The sequence below is a fragment of the Symphalangus syndactylus genome, chromosome 7 (assembly GCF_028878055.3).
Source record: "Symphalangus syndactylus isolate Jambi chromosome 7, NHGRI_mSymSyn1-v2.1_pri, whole genome shotgun sequence".
Taxonomy (NCBI): Eukaryota; Metazoa; Chordata; class Mammalia; order Primates; family Hylobatidae; genus Symphalangus; species Symphalangus syndactylus.
In genome coordinates, this window is record NC_072429.2 from 108,075,191 (window position 1) to 108,097,217 (window position 22,027).

General features: G+C 34.4%; 1 protein-coding gene across 2 annotated transcripts in view; it reads right to left on the reverse strand.

Annotated features, from left to right (window-relative positions):
• The window catches only part of NUDCD1 (NudC domain containing 1), an 88,051-nt gene that overhangs the window by 15,125 nt on the left and 50,899 nt on the right, over positions 1 to 22,027 (reverse strand). For both annotated transcript variants that reach the window (XM_055287067.2, XM_055287068.1), the window contains exons 7-8: positions 18,074 to 18,218; positions 13,724 to 13,849 (exon numbers count right to left, since the gene is read on the reverse strand). In XM_055287067.2, coding sequence (XP_055143042.1) covers positions 13,724 to 13,849; positions 18,074 to 18,218 — 271 coding nt within the window. The remainder of the gene's footprint in view (positions 1 to 13,723; positions 13,850 to 18,073; positions 18,219 to 22,027) is intronic.

The following is a 22,027-nucleotide window of genomic DNA, read 5'->3' on the forward strand; positions in this document are numbered from 1 at the left end:
TTCACAGATACTACCCTGTACATTGAAATCTTGGCGTATCTACAATAAAGTGACTGGAAAAAGATAATTTATCGAAGTTACGATATAAAGTCAAGTAACACTGTTGCTACATAATACACAAAATAAATTGGGAATTAAAAAAATACTAATTATATTAGAATCCCAAAATACAAAGTATTGGGATTAAATATAACACTGAAAACTTCAAAAGGCTGCTAGGACACATTAAGGAAAACCTAAATAAATGAAGAGACAATGTTTATGGATCAGAAGATTCAATATCATTAAAGTTATCAATTCTCCACAAGTTGACCTGCAGATCCAACACAATTCCAATTAAAAGCCCCATAGCCATTTTTGTGCAAATTAAAAAGCTGATTGTAAAGTTTTTACAAGAACCAAACCTATTTAGGAAAAAAAATCAAGACTAACACCATCTGAATGGAAACTCCCTGTAACGTGACAGTAATCAAGCCAGTACAGTACTGTCTAAAGAAGGAATCAGCAAACTTAAGGGGTCAGACAGTAAATATTTCAGGCCTAAAGGCCATACAGTCTTTGTTAAAATTATTAAACTCTGTTGTTGTAGTTTGTAAGCAGCCATAGACAGCGTATAAATACATGTCTATGACTGAGTTCTAATAAAACTTTACAAAAACAGGTACCTGGCCCACTGAGTCTTGCAGATAATGAATCATTTGTCAAACACATGTATTACAAACTCATTTCCCTCTCTGTAGGTTTCTGTTTTACTATCATAATGACACATTTTTGAAAAATAGATGTTAATTTTGATCACTTTCTTTTTTTGGAGTGTTTTTACATGTCCTAGGTCAAGTAATCTTTGCCTAATCCAAGGCCACAAAGATGACTTTGTGTTTCCCTCTAAAAGCTTTATTAGTTTATTTCATGTTTATCAGCATAGTTTATTATTTCATATGCAGCCCATCTGTAACTGACTTTTGCATATGGTGTGATGTAAAAGTCAAAATAATTTTTTTTTCTTACAGATATCTAACAGACCCAGTGCCATTTGTTGAAAAGACCATCCTTTTCCCACTGCACTGCTATGTCACCCTTGTCACAAATAAGGTCATTGTATTCATGTGTCAGGTTTATTATTTATATTACTGTCAAACCCACAAAATGTATAGCAAATGATAATAATAATAAACAAACTGCATTTATTATCAACTATCTATCAATCCCTCCAGCCAGGAACATAGACTTCATCTCATCTAGTGTGTGAGGGGCAGTCTCCCTAGGAAAAGGTTGGTGAAGAAAGAAAAGCTATATTTGATAAAAATTCTTCCAACTGGAATAGTAATTTATGATAGCTGCTAAAAATGGCTTTGTCCTTTAAGATTCTAGAAGGAAAATAATTAAATATCCTAGCTAAAACAACAGCTTCTAGGAAGAGTATATTCCTGGAGAAAGGATCAGTATATATGAACACAGATTCTAAGAAAAAAAAAGTTATCAGTTAAGCATTTCATTACTATCCCAAGGAAAGGACTGAATTCTACTGTACTGAAGGCTTGACACTGTATAGAATTTTAAGAATAAAAAAATATAAGATTTGCAACTAAAATTATATCTTTTCAGAGGGGAATGAAAGGCAAAAAAGGAACTGAAGACTTCCGCAAACAAGTCCATCACAGGTAATAATAATTGGCACCCAATAATTAACAACATTCATTATACTCTCACAATCCTGAAAGAAACTAAAATGTCTCCAATAAAACCACACTCGTATTATGAGGTCAGCATTACTGTGATACCTGAACTCCTGAACTTTAAGCTGCTGGGAGACAATTATCCTAAATACTCGCATTTTCTGCATATCTTTGAAGCAGAGGCACTAAATGTAAGTCCTTAATTCTGGACTACTATTTCAAGGATGTTTGTAAAGCAAATAACGCAAATAACCTAGGAAGATACAGTATCTCTTTCCAAAGCAAAAGGCAGATTTGTTTAAAGTCTGGTAGAATAATGTCTCTTCTAAGCAAAGTACAGGAAGGCTTACTGGCCATCTCCATATTTCCCCGTGGAAATTGAGGATCAGGGAACTGGTCCAAATGCTGATACTCTGGGTTAATGCTATTGCTGTCAGTAATAAACTATCCTTTGTGTCTGACACAGGAGTCTCACGTCTTTTTACCAGCATCTATGAAACTGTGATAGGCTAACTTGTTAGCTTGCAAGTAGGCTAAAAATCTCAGATCCACTGTCATTCTGGAGAAGAAGATGGAATGCTGATAAAGAAAGGGCTCCCTGGAGGAGAAAAATGAGAGCCTTATAGATTAACAAGGTTAGAGGTGTGTCTATGGGATTATCTGGTTAATCAGGCAATAAATGTCCTCCACTTCACTGTCTATTAATGAGGAGCTGGAAAGGCAGGTTGAGTACTGGGAAGATGGTTGACAGCTGCCTGAATAATGCCCTGGCTGTTGCTAACTCTCTTCCAGAAGAAAGTATCTTCTCACTGATTTGGTGGTAGTACTTTAATTAAAGCATAATGTGCTTTAATTTCTGTTTTGCTATAAACTAAATATCACCATCTGTTTTTTAAAGATTTTCATGATAAGTTTCACTTTCTCAAAAACAGGGGCAACACAAATTTGCCTTATTTAATAAGTTTCTTCTGGGCAAATCAAATACTTCCTAATTCATACTTTTAACAGCTTACTATTCAAAAGATTTTTCCATATACTAAAAGTAAACCTCAAAGAGTCACACAGAAGATTAGGACACAATAAAAATATCAAAAAACAGTATGAATATTTATCAGATTTTTAAGAGGGCAATAATCTTCTAAGTGCAAGAAGGCAAATATATAAACATTACTCAAATACATAAACACTTAAGGCTGTCATTAAAGTGAGAAAAAATAAGCAATATTAACCAAAAACAGCCAAAGGGAAATGTCTACAACAATTATGACCCAAAATCAAATCATATGCTATTTTTTTCTTTTATTCGAGAGAAGGTCTCACTCTGTTGCAAGTTGCCTAGGCTGGAGTGCAGGCACCATTATAGCTCACTGGAACTTCCAACTCCTGGGCTCAAGAGATCTTCAGGCCTCAGGCCCCTGAGTAGCTAGGACTAGATGTGTGCACCACCACACCTGACAAATTTTTTTTCATAGACAAGAGGTGGGGGTGGAGTCTCGCTATGTTGCCTAGGCTGGTTCTGGCCTCAAGTGATCCTCCAGCCTTGGCTCCCTAAAGTCTGGAATTATCTGCATAAGCCACTGCACCTGGCCCATATGCTAGTCAAAAAGCTAAAAATAGATAATGGGTACAACAGGAGCAAACAGAATTTAAAACAAGCATACAGAAATCAACTGCAATATGAGCCAAAGAAACTCAATGTATAATTCACATATCTCAGATATCAATTCATAACCATTAAGATGGAAACAGTATTAAGTAGTATTGCTATGCATACACACACACACACACGTCTCTTTGAGACTCTACACTCTGGCAATGCAAATTTGTGCTGATTCTGAATCTCAAAAGAACCATCATCTCTGGGATATCACATAAATTGCAATATTTGTTTGATACAACTCTCTTTCCTCACTTTCCTACATATAATTATTGTTATAAATATTTATTTACATGCTTGTTCCCCACATGACTGTATGTTTTAAAAGTAGAGACTGTCTTGATTACCAATAGGTCTCCAAAATTGGATGTAAGCACTATATACATTTATTTGCTCAATGTTGGCATGGTTACATTAAAAGTGGTGACAGGTAACTTCTGCAATATTTGGAGAGCACTTTAATCCAAGGCCAAGACTCTAAGATAATGAAAAAAATACATGTAGGAGGGTATTTTAAATGATTATATTTAAAATTTTTAAAAATATAGGGAAAACAAATTCATTAGATAACTGATTAAATTGTAGTATAAGCTTATATGACAGCATGCAATATATTAGTATAAAATGCTTGTGGCAATATTAATTTTTAAAACAGTAGGCTACAAATTGAACCTACAGTATTGTTATAGACATAAAAATTACACAAGGACTACAAGGTGAAAGTTTCAAAAATGTTAACATTAGCACTGCTAGATCAAGAAAATGAAAAATCCACACTAGAATGAATAAATTACATATATATATACATGATGAAAACTATGTAAGAGTCAAAACGAATGAAACTCAGCTATACATGACAATATGGTTGACTCTCACAAACTTGAAGAAAAAAAGTCACAAAAGAATACCCAAGAGTATGATTCCATTCACGGAGTTCAAGAACATGAAATTAACCTATTATTAAGAGGTAAATGTGATAAGGGCTGTTAAACACATAAGTAATAAATATTAACAATGAAATATTAGACATTTAGGACTGCTTTCTTGGGAAGAGGAAAAAGGCGTAAGGAGACATAAGTAGTTAAGAGATGAGATCTAGAAAATATAAAACAAAAAACATTCATTGTTTAATTTACATTAATGCTATTTAAGCAATGTATATTTTTTATAAAAGACTTCTACTTAAATTTTATTAAAATGATGCCTTCATACCAACATAATTTGCCTGGTTTAATTATTTTTCTAAATGTAAATTTTCTTCAAGTAGGACTCACAGGCCCTCAGGACTCATACGGCCTCACTATGTACTAGTAAGGGCTAGTACATACCATAAAGAAGTATAATATATACCTATACATACACATCTATACTAGTACACATACACACACAGGTATGGAGCACTGCATTACATGGTGTTATGAACAGCAATTACTGTTGCAACAAAAAAAAACTTCTTTTAGTTATCAAACTACAAGGGCAAGAAAATAGACTACTCACTTCAGCTACTCTCTATGGGCTAAAGGAATCTACCAAGAAAATTTAAATACCTTTATACGTGGTTTTACTTCGTATTGTTGTAAGTTAATTCTGCATTTCTCTTTAACTTCTGTATGTTTTAAAAGCAGAGATACTGACTGCTCTTTACTTTCTAATACCTTTCCAAATGTTAATGCCCCCAGTGGACAGACAAAATGGACTCCCATGGCTGAAGTGCTCAAAGTTAAAACAGAAGCAGGCAGCCATGGCTGGGTGAGGAAGTGGTCACCTATTGTGTTCTCAGAAAGCTGTTGTAAAAGTATGACACGACCTCCTTTTCTACAGCCAAGCCAAACCAGTTCCTATTGTTGGTGCCAAAATAAACAGCAGCCAGAATCCCCTCACCCATCACTCACCATCTGAAAGAAACATTTGACAGAGACTTCTGGTTTTATGCTTGAAAACCAACCAATCAGAGCTCACCTGCCCCAGTCAATCAGGGCTCAGCTGTGGTTATTCGGCTCAAACTATGGTTATTCAGAATTGGGTATTTGGCAAACATTCTTCCAAAGTAAATCAATCAATCATGGCTCAACTATAGTGACCAAGGGGCTCAGCTGTGCTGACCGATCAGAACTAAGCTGTCATTCATTCATTTGCATAAACAGATCTGCTTGGGAACCGGGGCAGGAACTGTTGCTATAAAACCTGAATGTGACTGGGTGCGGTGGCTTATGCGGGTAATCCCAACACTTTGGGAGGCCAAGGTGGGTGAATCACGAGGTCAAGAGTTTGGGACCAGCCTGGCCAACATGGTGAAACCTTGTCCCTACTAAAAATACAAAAAATTAGCTGGGCGTAATGGCAGGAGCCTGTAATCCCAGCTACACAGGAGTCTGAGGCAGGAGAATCACTTGAACCCGGGAGGCAAAGGTTGCAGTAAGCCGAGATCATGCCAATGCGCTCCAGCCCGGGGGACAGAGTGAGACTTTGTCTCAAACAAAAACAAAAAAAAACAAAAAAAACCCTGAACCCTCTCTTTGTTCTCTAGAACGCACCTTCATTTTACACTGACGGCTGCCTAAGGCTACATCTCCTCAGTCTGCAAACTGTTCACTGGAATAAAGTCTCTTTCCTCGAAATTCCTTTTCAAAGAACTTTGTTCACACAGGGATGTTTGCATAATGAATAGCCTTAGAAGATAGAGTGCCTCCCTCCAATACTATGGGCAAAATGTTTATGACAATAAGCAGTTAGACATGCTAACTGATCATTATAGCAGATTCAAGTTCCCTAAGCTCAAGTTTACTCTCCTGTAATACAGCCTATTGATGTAGGTGGGAATCCATCTGGACCCATCTGTTTTGCCCAATGGGAATTTTAGACTTGAGAAATTGGCATAAATATGCTAATGCTTATGCTGTTTACTGTGCAAAGTAATAAAGTCTCCAATCCAGTAATTTCCTGTCTCCTACCAGCATCCATTAAACTGGCAGGTTAACTTGTTAGCCTGTTAATGGGGTAAAATCTCAGAACCTTCACAGTTCTTGACGTATCTACTATTCTGTAATTTTCTAAGAATTAGTGCTGTTACTGTGTGAGTGGCATATACACACAATCTCTGCTTTAGCCACTCTCAAAGTATGATATGCAGAACCCTATTGGGTTGGGGAGCGGGGGTGCTGGGAGACACCTTCAGGGGGTCCATAGGCTTAAAACTATTTTCATAGTAATACTAGGATGTAAATTGCTTTCTCCCTAGTTTTAAATTTGTATGGATGGTACAAAAGGAAAAGTAGGTAAAACTGCTGGAGTGATAGCATAAATTACTGCAAATAATAGCACCAGATACTAGTAATTACTTGAAGTTGCTACATTCTTCACTGCCACGTACTCACTGTAAAGAAAAGGCTAGTTTCACCTTAAAATGTCCTTGAGAAAGAAGTCAAAATGATTAATTTTATTAAATCCTGACTCTTGAGTATATGTCTTTTTAGTATTCTGCATGACTAAATAGGAAGTACACATAAAGCACTTCTACTGCATACTAAAGTACCATGGTTGTCTCAAGGAAAAGCACTTGGGAATCGTTTGAGTTGCAAACACTGAAATGGCCATTTTTTCATGGAACATCATTTTTACCTGGAACAACAGCTGACAAACTATGGTTATTCTGAATTGAGATTTGGCAAACATTTTTCCAAAGTAAATGACCGAAGTCTGTTACTTCAAGGAGAACACCCAAAAGTATTTGTTGCCAATGATAAAATTTCAGCTTTTGAACAAAACTTAGAATTTTGAAGAACTCATATTTATCACCATGACGATAATAGCCTGCCAATCCTTAAACACTTTTCTGGTGAGATTAGTGGTATATTAACAAATGCTTATGTGTGTATTGGTTTATATTGAATAATGAAATAGATTAGCATTTGGAAAGTCTGCGTAACTCAGAGAAGCAATATTTCCAAGTTAACGTCATGGGTAAAAACATCCATTCAAAGTGTCTCAAAAACTAACTGATTTTAAAGTAACAGAGCATGAAAAGTTTACATTGCAACTAATATTTAAGAAATGGGCACGTCAAATTTTGGTGTAATATCAAAGGAAAAAACTCACCATTAACTGCAAATGTTAATTAAGTATCCCTTTCTTTCCAATTATATATCTATAGGAATCTGAATATATTTCAACTACAGTATCATATTGCAAGAGATTGAATGCAGAAGCAGATATAAGGATTCAACTATATTAATGCAGACATTAGATCCACAAAAATGTAAAACAATGACATTCCTCCTACTTTTTTTTTTTACTCTGCAAAATGTCCCAATTTTCATTAGAAAATATTACTTATGTTAACAGGTTATTATTTTAAAAAGAATATTTTAAAAATTTCTTAATTTCTAATATGATACATTTTGATAAATACAATCCAAATATAAAAATTAAGTACACCAAAAAGCTTAAGGAGGTAAAGGCAGGCAAAGTAAACCCATTGGGTGGTTAAAACGCTTGCTAAGAATACTAATTATTCAGTGAAACATAATTGAAAGGACATTGTTCAACCTAATTAAAAAATAAATCTCAAATCTTCTAACATATTAATTTTAATTACAAATGAATTGTTAGTAATTAAACAATTGTTTCATAAAAATGGCGTTTACATGAAGTTACTTGATTATTCATTACTTTGAATGACTTTTTTTCTAATGGATAATTCTATGTTTTTTATAATAATTTAAATTTTTCACTTCCAAATAGTTTAATAAAATATGGAGGGGAAAAAAAAGAATGTAAAGGGGTCCTGAGACCAAAAACCACTGGTTTAGATACTTTTTAAATGTTTTTTAAACTATTATAACTATTTACACTATTATAAATGCTCTAATAACTTCTGATCCTATCCTGAAGATCCTCTTGAAAGGATTAATAATATACAGCACTTGCCTTTCCTACTTCCTTTCATAATGACATTAACTTAAAAAATTATTTTGTTTGTAACTCTTCCTTCTGTCTTGATGAGTTTATTTAAAAGTTACAAATATTATTTCAGGTGTTTCAACTGCATATCTTAAGCCAGTGGTCCCCAACTTTTTTGGCACCAGGGACACGTTTCATGGAAGACAACTTTTTCACGGGCAAAGGCAGGTGTGTGTGGGAGTTCCAGGATGAAACCTCAGATCGTCAGGCATTAGTCTCATAAGGAGTGCATAATCTAGATCCCTTGCATGCACAGTTCACAATAGCACCACTATGAGAATCTAAGACTGCTGCTCATCTGACAGGATGCAGAGCTCACCCACTGCTCACCTCCTGCTGTGTGACCAGGTTCCTAACAGGCCAGGGACCTGTAAGGTCTGTGGCCCGGGGGATTGGGGACCCCTGTCTTAAGCAACAGATGAATATCATCTGATCTAAGAAATTCACCATAATCTAATACTTAAAAATATCCTTTCACCTTCTGGTCATTCGAATCTATATAATTTGACTAATACAGATCGGTGTTGTCCAACAGAAATAAAATGGGAGCCACATACATAATTTTAAATTTTCTAGTAGCCATATTTGAACACAAAAAGAAACTGGATAAATTAACTTTAACAATATATTTTATTTAATGAAACATATCCAAATGATTATCACTTCAACATAAAAATTTATTAGTAATAATTTTTTTTTTTTGAGACGGAGCCTCGCTCTGTCACCCAGGCTGGAGTACAGTGGTGCGATCTCGGCTCACTGCAAGCTCCACCTCCCAGGTTCACACCATTCTCCTGCCTCAGCCTCCCGAGTAGCTGGGACTACAGGTGCCTGCCACCATGCCCGGCTAATTTTTTTTTTTGTATTTTCAGTAGAGACGGGGTTTCACCGTATTAGCCAGGATGGTCTCGATCTCCTGACCTCGTGATCCGCCTGCCTTGGCCTCCCAAAGTGCTGGGATTACAGGCGTAAGCCACCACGCCCAGCTATTTGTAATATTGTATGTTTTATGTATTTCATGTTTTCAAAATCTGGTTGTGTATTTTATATTTATAGCAGATTTCAATTCAGACTAGACACATTTCAATTGCTCAATAGTCACCATATGGCCAGAGGCTAACATTTTGACAGCACAGCTCTTAGATAGAAGTAAAAATAATTCATTTTCAATTCTATCTGAATTCTGATTTGTGCTTTACACTTCCGTGACCAATTTAATATTTCAGAGAAATATTAAATACTCAGTTCTGATATTTAATATTTCTTTTATTGTGCTGCTTCATTTATTTATTTAACATTTTATTTCAAAATGGCAATTCTAACCCTAATGTCCATGTCTTTAAAGGAAACATATTTTGGGATATTTGTCATTTAAAACATAGAGTTCTGACCTTTTTATTACAGCATTATTTTCTAAAACTCTAAGGACATATACTAACCTTCCCATGTAAGGTAATTTCAAATTTCAAACATTGTATGAGTATCCATTCTACATATATGTTTATGCATTTTTACTTCACTGCATTTTTGTCTATATTTATAAAAATTAGTAATAGAAAAATCAAAATGCTTATAATTTTTATGTTCAGGGGTGCATGTGCAAGTTTGCTACAAAGGTAAATTGCATGTCATGGGGGTTTGGTGTACAGATTATTTCGCCAACCAGGTAATAAGCATAGTTCCTGACAGGTAGTTTTTCAATCCTTACCCTCCTCCCTCCCTCCACCCTTAAGTACACTCTGGTGTCTGTTGTTTTTATTTGTGTGTCCATATGTACTCAGTATTTAGGATCTCACACGAGTCAGAATGGCCATTATTAAAAAGTAAAAAAATAACAGATGCTGGTGACATTGGGGAGAAAAGAGAATGCTTATACACTGCTAATGGGAATGTAAATTAGTTAGCTATTGTGGAAAGTAGTTTGGAGATTTCTCAAAGAACTCAATGCAGAATTATCATTTGACCCAGCAATCCCATGATTGTATATATATCCAAAGAAATAAAAATTGTTCTACCATAAAGGGCTTATAATTATAAAAAGAAAGTTTGGTTTAAAATCCAACTGAAACAAAGATAAGAATCTTTAGTTTTAATTATACACTAATTGAAGTTAAACCAGCAATTAAACTCCGAAATGTGGTTAAATAGTTAAAACGGTATGTACAAAATACTGGAAATGTCTCATCAAATATTGTCTATCAAAGCTATGGTACAATGAAGGATTATTTGTTTATTTCTTAAGTTACTGAGGATAGAACCTGCTTACCACAGAAATCTATTGTTCACACTCCTTAGGAACACAGAAGACTAACTGTATTTATTCAGAAGTAAGGACTAACTGTAGTAGCTTAGGATCTCCAAATTGAAATTTATGATCCTGTTGTTTAGGGAAAATTATGGAAAGCATACTGGAACCCAAGAGATGTAGTTTCTACTACTGACTCTTGCTTTGATCCCATATAAACTCCATCTATCTCAGCTTGTCTTAATAAATCTGTAAAATGAAGAAGATGAAATATGGAATTTCTTTGAAGTTGGAAAGATTGTCCCTTTTTATTATGTATTGGACTTCTTCCCCACTCTTGACGTTTCCATCTACGACACTGAGAAGATCCACTGCTATAACATTCTAGCTTTTATAAATTCCTAAGGAGTGAAGTCACATTTGACTGGTAAATGTAAGAAAAATCGGTGTATTTTGCTCAGTTCTATCACTTTTTCCTATAAGGAGCTAGAGGCCTCAGGAAATAAGAGGTTTCAACTGCCCCTCTAGGGGCAGCCAGAGCTGATTTAACATTGCCGGTGACTATAGTTAAATCTGCTAAGTCCTAGGACTTAGTAAGTAGATCCACTAAGCTTTGGTACTGTAATGTATCAGTAATAATGGTTTTATTTTGCCATTGCTTGGTTTTAATTAATATGCTCAAACATAGGAAATGAAGAAAGGTATCATAAACTGGGAGGTATCTCAGTGACAACATTAAACTACTGATCAACACTACTTAGGAGTACTAAGATGAACTGAAATTCTCAGGGAAGCTATGTTTAAACCACAGCATTTTATGACACCCTAAGATATAGCTGCCTTCCTTATAAAAGTTTGGCAGAAAACAGTATCTAAGAGTAATAGCACCTAAAACTATAACGTTAAGAAGAACAACCAGATTCTTCATTATTAGAACAAATAATCTCCAGTTAGTCAGATTCAAGAGCCTTCTGTCATGCTTGAAACTGGTTCTCTAAAATTTAACCCAAGGTAATAAAAAGAAGAGTAGCTATATGATAGCTCTTGTTTATCACAATTCAGGGAATCATGTATGGGATTACGTCAAAACTAAACAACATCTAGGAAGTAAAACTCCCAAAAAATCAAAACAGCTCCAATAATCTTGGGTTTTGACCGGTACCCAGCCTGGATATAATAATCTGACTAAGAATACTGCTTACTCTTCAATTAGAAAAGTAATTGAGGAGGAAGCGGGAAAATGAAAGATATTCATTTCTTGAGATCCAAGATGGACCTAAAACCATTTTTTTAATTTAATAACTGTCACTAAAAGATAATTCTAAAGAAATATATTAAGCATCTATTATGAATCAGAACATTTGGTAGGTGTTGAGGACACTGGTAAAATGTCATACATGTGCTTTTTAGAACTTACTGGTGTTAAAGTGTGGTGAAGAAGACAGCAGTGAAGAGATAGAAATTAATTGTAAAAGCAAATATTTAATTTTGATACAGTTTCAAATGGTACTTCTGCCTAGCCATTGGTCCTATGCCATTCCACCTCATTTATCTACACAGGTGTAATCTAGAAATGCTCATTTTACAACTTCTTTGAGTACTAATTAATGTTCAGCCATTAAATAAAGCTGGTAGTATCCAAAAAGACTAGGAAGGGATAGCGAGTGAGAAGAACAGTTATATTTCCTTTTAGTAAGATGTTGGGCCAGAACTCAGACCTGGTAAGCCAGCTTCCCATGACACTTTTAACTTCAGTTACATGAATTCTGCTAGAATACACTTTCCCCCAAATCTCTACATGACAAAGAAACATCAGGGCACACTTGGCAGAAATTTTTCAGGTTCTTCTTGAAAACAGAACCTTTGAAACCTATATCAGACTCACAAGTCTAAAAACAGAAACAAAAGACCAAGTTGTTCTCAATCTCCTCTGTTGCTTTTGCTTGGAATGAGTCTCCTAAATTTCCTTCTGGTTTCAGTAATAACACTAGATTAATTTCTATATGCACAGCTCTAAATTAGCCACTGATTTGCTGAGACACCCTGCTCACATAAACAACTCTACGAAACGCACATTTAGTAGTATTAACTTATGGTTAAGGATTCCCCTAAGAAGGAATATCTAATAAGGTTTTAAATTAAAAAAAAAAAAAAAAATCTACATCTACTGCACCAAGCCACTCCAGGCAGTCTTCTTCAGTATCTTAATACAAATCTGTCAAAGCTTGTAAACAGAGTGTAATTTTCAGGTGGTGGTGGGGCGGGGGGGTGGTGGGGTGTGAAATATATACATATATGGCACACCAGAGAGAAAACGACAAATTCCAGATGAATTAATGAGTTGAATAAAAAATATTCCAAAATATAAAAAGAAGAAAAAAACTAACTCACTTGATATAGAAGCATTATCCAAATTTAAAACACGTCATACAAATTGGTAAGAAACACTAAGACAAATAAAAACTTCTTCACAAAAGAAACAGTTATTACATAAAACAGTTGACAGCAAAAAAAAAAAAAAAGATTGGCACAAGTTTATTCTACACACCAATTAGTAATGATCAAACAAAAGTGAAGGTGAAGATGCAATGAATCAGGCAATAACTGCAATCATTACTAATAAAAATATAAGTGGTAATCAATTTGTCAGAGGCTTATGATTCATTAATTTGAATTCTGTAACTCGTTATTAGATAAATATCCCTGGAAATAGAAAAGGCTTCATATGACAGAGATTTTTAAAAATAGCATCATCATAAATAATGTACTTTAAAAAAGTTATTACTTATTGTAATGTGTAGAACCACTACATGCAGACATGACCAACATCATAGTATAATCCAACCATTAAACTAGACATTTAAATAACGTGAGGAAACACTTAAGTCCATAATGCTGAATGAAAAAAAAAAACGTGAAGTTATTATACATTATAGGGTCACAATTGTATATTAAAAAGCTGTCCAGAAAAGCACCACTTGAAAGATATCAATATACAGTGGTACCAAAACTATATAACACTGTTTTGCTGAGTGTGGTAGTATGAAAAGATGCTACTTTATGGAGTGATGAGACTTACCAAAGCCAGTAACTGCTAATCAAGTATCTTTGAAAAACATATATAGACCAATCATTACCTGAGTAACTATTGACAAAATTTTAGAAATATTATTATCAGTAACTTACCACATGAGTAGTTTTTAATGTATTGCCATCAAATCTGCATAAACTGGAGCTCTCTTCAAAGAAAATATCACATTCTTCTAACTCTTGAGCATTGCAAGGTGGTTTTTCTTTGTCTGGATTTGGATTCTTAGTCCAGAAAATAAAGTAAGTAAATAAGTAAAACAAATAAACAAGGGAATGGGTTTCTTCATCTTTAAAAATGTTAAGGTTACAGCAGTAATTAAAAATGAATTGCAAACCTATGACCAATAAAATAATAATCACAAAAACAGAAATAACAGAATGACGAAGTCGGCAGAAAAGGATATGAAAACAGGTATTATAAACAGTTCCATATACTCAAAGATGTAAAGGAAAACATAAACATGTTGAGAAAGAGAGAGATGAAAGAACCATACTGAACTTCTGGATATAAAAACACAAATCTGAAATGAAAAACAAAACAGATGTGACAGACAGCCGATTAGACACTGCAGGAGAAAAGACTAGCGAGCTTGAAAAATAGCAATAGCGACTACAAAATGAAGCACAAAGACAAAACATAAAAGCAGAGAAACTCAGTGACCTGTGGAACAATATCAAATCGTCTAGCATATGGGTAATTGGAGGAGCGCAAGAAGAATGGGGAAAATAAATTGTGAATAAGTAATGGCCAACACTTTAGAATGTCAAAGAACTCCAAGCACAACAAACATTTTTTTAAAAAAATCAAAAACCACAGTAAGTCACATTATAATTAAATTTCTGAAAACCAGTAATAAAGAAATTCCTTAAAGCAGACAGAAGAGGAAAAGATACATTATTTACAGAGGAACAAAGATGTAAAAGACAGCTGACTTCTCATCAGAAACTATGTAGGCTAGAATACAATGGTGTATATTTGAAGGTGTAAGAGAAAAAAACAAAAACAAAAACCTGTCAACACCGAATTATATACATAACAAAAATAACTTTGGAAAAGGGAAGAAAAGAGAAATATTTTTGCAGAAAAAAGCTGAAAGAATTTATCACCAGCAAATCTACACTAGAAAAAATGCTAAAAGAAGCTCTCAAGCCAGAAAAAAATAACATCAGATGAAAATGTCAATCAACACAAAGGAATGCAGAATAGAGGAAAAGGCAAATATAAGAGTAAATGAAAGACCTTTTTTTCACATTTTTAATCTCTTTTAAAAGAGAATTACTGACTATAGCCAAAATAACAAGGTATTATTAATTTTAATAGAATATAAAATGTAAGACAACAATAACACAAAGAGTGTAAAATACAAATTTCTTAAATTATAGATGATACAGTTTTTAAAGATAGTTGGTGATAAGTCAAAGATGTAACCTCTAGAACCACTAAAACACATACACACACCACACACACACACACCACACACACACAAACACACACACACACACACACAAAATATCTACCCAAACAGAAACACTGAAATATAGTTAACAATAAGCCTAAAGTAGACATAAATAAATTCATAAAATTCATAAATTCATAAAAGCAATTTTTAAATGTTCCCTTGCTTCAATGCAAAGGTCACTGTCTGGTCTTATATACCTCACAGAATAACAGGATCACAATAATTAAGGAATAAATTATACAATATTTGCATATAGCAGAAATACAATTCTACAACTGACCAGATGTGTAAACATCTAGTTTGCTAAGATACAGAGATATGCTAATTCTCATGTTATTAAGAACTTAATGAAATGAACTGAGAGAATCTGAAACTAAATGGATGGGAGTTCTAGAAGATCTACATAGTCAACATGTGTCCATGTCCCAGCTGGGATATGGAACCGCCTAGTTGTGGCTGTTGCCTCTACTCTAAATATCAGTGGGAACAATTATGGTTTCTGTGGCTGGCTGTAAAGGCACCGCCAGCAATCTCCTGGTTAGTCGATGCCATTGTGCACAGTGACTCAAGGAGATATCTATGTCCAGCAGAATAGAGAAAGTACCCTATAGATTTCTCCTTCCCTTCCCCTTCCAATTATTCATACCTTAGAAGCAGAAAAAATTAAAAGTTCCGAACTATCAAGGCCACCAGTGCTTCACAGGACAAGATTAGAGAGACAAGGAAATCGCAGAGAAAAGGGTCAAACATGCTATATTGCTTTCCAAGGATCATTTGCTGATTTCTAAACTGAATTGAAAAAGACAAGCGGAAAGCAGCAAATAAGGGGCTAAAAGCTGAGTCTGGGGTATTAAAAGTGCTTGGGAGTCAAAAATTAGACTTCAGAGTCCACACAGCAGGAGAAGACCTGGTAACCATCCTAGGCTTTCAGTTGAGATAAATGAAAAGTTTTGCCTTAGGTGTAAGAATAAACATGGAATAAGTCAGCCATGTAAAAGGCTGAAGCCCAGCATCAAATCAAATTAATCCCTATGGAATTAAGAAGGTAGGCTAAAAATTTAGAGAACGCAGCTACAGTAGTGCTTAGAAGGATATGTACAACATTAAGTGCTTTCATTGGAACAGAACGGTCAAAAATCAACTAAGTATCACCTTCAAAAATAGAAAAAAAGAGCAAAATAAATCCCCAGCAAACAAAATGAAGAACATAATAAATGTAACACAGAAAATAAGAAATGGAAAACTGAAAAACAAAGGCAATGGAAACAGATGCTCACATTAGACCTATATCCGTTAAAAGAAATTAAAAACATTAAAAACTAAGGCACCATAGTTAAGTGCCTTCCAAAAAAGCAAACTCAAGGTCCAGATTGTTTTACTGACAAATTCTACCAAACATTTTAAGACATAACACTAATTCTATATATTCTCTTCTAGAAATAGAAGAAAGAACACTTCCCTAATCATTTTACAAAGTTATTACCCCAGATATCCAAACTGGAAAAAGATGGTAAAAAACACAACAACACAAAACAAAAAACCTATGCAATATTCCTCACAAATAGATATAAAAAATCCCCAAGAAAATATGAGCAAATCAAATTCAGCAATATGTAAAAGGAAAATATATCACGACCAAGAAGGGCTTATCCCACCAATGCAGAAAATTCTATAATCATTCATGATAAAAACTCTCAGCACACTATAAATAGAAGAAAATTGCTTCAATGTAATAAAAAGAATCTACCCTTCTTAATGATAAAAAAGTCGATTATTTTCCCCAAGATCACAAATAAGGCAAGAATGTCTGCTTTTACCATTCGAGAGTTCTATATAGCTGTGGAGCAGACATTCTAACCACTGCAGTAAGGCAAGTATGAATATTTGAAAAACATAAAACTGCCTTCAGCTGCAGGTAAGACTGTATATTTGTCTTCTCAAAATCTAACAAACACACTGGTGTTCAGGCATAAATAACTTTCTCATAAACACTAATATTCAATTAAAACCATCAAGTTTAAAAAGTAGTTAACTGCAATTACCTACAATCTCAAAACACATCTCCACTACTGTCACTATTATATCCCCAGAGCCTAATACAATAATGCTTGCTGAATGAGTGAATATAAGGCAATGCAGCCTGCATGGCTTGTTGTAAACAGGGCTATGAATCAAACTTTTGTAGTCCTACATATGAATTCCAGTGATTCCTGAAATTTTCAATTACTACTGGCAAACATGAAACTTAGTTTCTCTATTTAGCCGTGTTTCCTTTTGATAGAGACATTCACTTTCAATATTCCAGTCCTTCTTTTCTATCTTAGGATGCAAGTAACATTACAGTATAAATAATTCTTTGTACAGTCTTCCTCATCTCTATAATTCAAGATAGCAATAAACCAGACATCTTTCATATGCTGATATCATTGTTAGAAAATGAACATATAATTTAAAATTCTGATGTACTGCTGTATTTGTTCACAGTGGGAATGTATTCAACCTCATGATTAAGTATTGTGTTGTCACTGTAATCATCATAATGAATTACATTACAAAGAAAAAATAACGATACTATATATGATACATATATTCTTGCAAAATTCTAAACTCACCTCAAAAATTTTAGTGATAAGCAGATTCTTAGCAAATACATTGTAACATAATTTTTGTCCTACCAGCATTGGTCAGTTGATTCTCCTAAAGTATACATGTAGAGAGAGAGAGAGAGTGCACAATACATACACACATAAACAGATACAGGCAAACCCTCTATACAGTATGACCACACGTATATGTATGTATTTACATAGTGTAAGAAATAAATATTAGAACTTAGGCCATATTCAAACATCACTCAGATCAGTAGTATCTGATATGTATCTTTTATGCTAGGAAAAGCAAAATATTGTTAGAAAAGCACGGCATAATCTTCACGTAACACATTCTTGGACCCTTGGAAAGTCACACTACTATTCCAACTACTTACCAGTTCTTCAGAGGTCAAATGCATCAAACGTTCAGCTATTGCAGCACACTGGGCTGAATCTCTTATAAGTTCCCCTTGTTTATCTCCAATTACTAGCTCTGGCCAGGTCAGTCCTTCATTCTTCTTAATCAAGGAAATCTCCAAGCTAGAAGTTTAAATGGGAAAAGTAATGTTGCATTAAGCAATTATACAAATTATACAATCAGTAACAAACATTGTTTGTTTCTATCTTCTATAGAAAGAACCCTCCGGTGTCCAGAGGATGGTTTACCAAAAATCTTACTCATTTAAGTTTTGCATGTGATGGAAAACCTATAATCCAATGGCAAATAGTCCAGATTTAATAAAGAAAGAAAGTACCACTGGAAATGGTACATTAAATGGCCTGAAGAGAGGATTGGCTGGAAAGAGTCAGGTCACCCAGAAAGTACTGGTATGCAGTATGTTCCTGAACTTAACAGAAATACAAGAAGCACGGATCTACAAGACATCTGGGGAACGGTTGGGGGTGTGGGCATGTAAGCAAAGAGGAAAAGGGCTGTAACTAAAGGATAATTTTTGTATCTGGAACCAACAATTAACTTTATTTTCACAAACTAAGAGCCATAATATATGATTATTAACCTAAAGATCAAGCAGGTTAAATCAACGCAAATCTTAATTTTAAAATACAGATGTTAAATAATTGAAAAGTAGAAATAAGGAAAAAAATTAACTTTGGTAATACAGGGAAAAAAGATGTTAATGTGTTCTCTATTAACTTATTTAAAATCTAATTCTGTACATGTAAACAACTAAACAATTCCAAATACACTAAAAATGGCCTGTCAGGGAACCCTGGGGAAGCAGGAAAGGGAAAGAGAGCAGAGTCCAGGCAGACTACGGACATTGGAGAAGAAGTAACTTGGCCCATGTTCCTCTGGAATAGGAAGGAAAACCCAAGTAAGATGCTTTGGGAGCACCCACTACTATAACAGAAAAGGGGAGTGGTAATAGCTATTCCACAACAAAGCAACCTTCTCCATGTGCCATCTTTCGTACACGTGTACCATATTAGCTCATGCCCTGGAACAGAACTGCAAGAATACAATAATAACTATTATAGTTATCAAATAGGACATGCAAACTTATCAGCTGTTCTTTTTCAAGACTGTTACAATCACTACCTTATGAATTAGAGCATTTAACATTTTTTTGAAACTACCTATTTTAAGAGACTATACAAAATAATAATATGAGTACTTATCATTAGCACTGAAAATTACTACCACAATAAAAGCCCAGATTTAGTTACACTTTTTCTTTTTTTGAGACAGAGTCTCACTCTCTTGCCCAGGCTGGAGTACAGTGGCACAAACTCTCTTACTGCAACCTCCGACTCCCAGGTTCAAGTGACTCTCGTGCCTCAGCCTCCCAAGTAAGTAGCTGGGATTACAGGCCACACCACCACGCCCGCCTGGCTAATATTTGTATTTTTAGTAGAGACAGGGTTTTGTCATGTTGGCCAGGCTGATCTTGAACTCCTGGCCTCAAGTGATCCGCCTGCCTTGGTCTCCCAAAGTGCGAGGATTACAGGTGTGAGCCACTGTGCCCAGCCCCCAGATTTAGTTACATTTTCTAAGGATAAAGGTAATCTTGATAATAATGATGATGATAATAATAGTAATAATGACAATAGCTTATACTTACCTATATGTCAGGTGCTGTCTTAAGCACTTTACATGTTTTAACTCATTGGTTACAGCAACCAAATAAAGTACTGTAAATATTATTATCATCACCATTTTACAAGTAAGAAAAAAAAGTACTGAGGTTAAGCAACTTGCCAAGGTCACAAGCTATTTAAACAGTTTGGCTCTAAGTCCATGTTCTTCACTACTGCACTATTCTGCCTCTCTGAAAAAATATATGTAAATAACTATTAAAGAACATTACCCAGTGAACTGTTCTTAGTTGCTACCTAAACAGGTCTGAAAGAGTTGATACAATCTGTTATAATTTCCAAACCATCATTAATTTGCACAGCTAATCAGTGCACCCTTCTTGTAAGACTGCATTTATACATTTTAAAACTAGTATTGTATGCTACCATCCAAGCAAAAAAAAAAAACCCACACAATGCCAAATATAATAAACTACGGATTAGTTAAAAAAACTTTCCAAAGTGAGACAACAGTAACTTTTGAAAATGAGAGGTACGAATAACTTACTCAAGTACAGAAAATCATGTTTTTAAAACAACCATACCACCTATGCTACACTGTAATTATCTTTTTTAACACAAAATAATAATCAAACACCTCAAATTTAATGGAAAAATAATACTGATCTCTGTTGATGTATTGAATGCTGAAACTACTTACACGAAGTCAAGCTATTCCCCTAGACCTTTGCTGGGTTACTGCTTGATGACTTACATTTAACAATATGTTCTAGTTGGTTTGCCAATTTGTAAATGTGACTCACATACACATAAACATAATTAACTAGAGTATGTGGAGATACAAAATACTTTTAAAAGAAACTTACAAGCAATTATTTTTGATATATTAAAAAGTGTAACAAAATCACCAAATGTCTTCATTAATGAAATGTAAGATACCTGCTTTTACAACTTCAAACTTTCTATGAGCTAGATATATTTTTCTTAGATGCTCATGATTTAGACTTGTATCAGACTCACATGGATCATATACTACTAATTAAGAACTACACTTTATATAAAAACATCTAAGTTATCTTCTATGTAACATCCACTTAAAGCACAAGATTTAGGTTGTATTTTAAATCAACCATTTCTCATTTCTGACCAAACTTGACCATTTAAAAAATTAACAACCTAACTCTATTCATTAATCCATCACTGAATTTAATAATTACTAAGATTTGATTTAAAATAAAGTAATTTGAGTAATCCAAATAATTGGGGAATAAACTGTCTGAAATAATAGATTTGCAAAATGGCAGTTGTGGGGGGCAAAGGATTATAACTTTATAAGACACTTAACTTTATCTTTTTTTAAAAAGATATAGTTTTGCTCCTTTAATTGAGGTATAATTTATAAATAAAATTCACAGGTTTTAAGTGTACAATTTACTGAGTTTGACAAATGCATATACCTTTGTAACCCAGTGAGGATACTGAATTATTTCCACCATATAGACAGTTCCCTTGGCCTTTCTTCAGTCAATCTCCCTACACCCTAGAGATAACAAGTGTTCTGATTTGTATCACCACAGATCAGTTTTGCCAGTTCTAGAACTCCATATGTGGAATTATACAGTATGATTTTTTGTCTTTGGCTTCTTTCACTCCTAATGTTTTTAATTCATTCATATTGCTTTTTATTTATTGCTAGCACTTTATTACAGAGTAACATTCCATTGTATGAATATACCACACGTACTTATTCATTCACCTTTTCAGTAACACTAGAGATATTTCTGGCTTTTATAAGTATGCCTGCTATGAATATATGTTTGCAGATTTGTTTTGGCTTTGTTTTGTTTTTTTAACATATATTTTTGGCTGGACACGGTGGCTCACACCTGTAATCCTAGCACTTTGGGAGGTCGAGGCAGGCAGATCGCTTGAGGTCAGGAGTTCGAGACCAGTCTGAGCAACATGGCAAAACCCCATCTCTACAAAAAATACAAAAACTAGCTGAGTGACTGTGCCACTGCACTCCAACCTGGGCAACAGAGTGAGACACTGTCTTAGAAAAACAAAAAAATTATATACATTCATTTTGGTTAAATATCAAGCAGTAGAATTGTTAAGATTAAAAATAGGTATATGTTTAACTTGATATGAAACTGCTAAACAGTCTGCCAAAGTGATTGTATTATTATTTTACACTCGTACCAGATAAGAATGAGTTGCTGGTGCCCTCCATCCTTGCCAACGTTTGATACTGTCAGTCTTCAAAGTTTTAGCCATGTATTGGTGTCTCA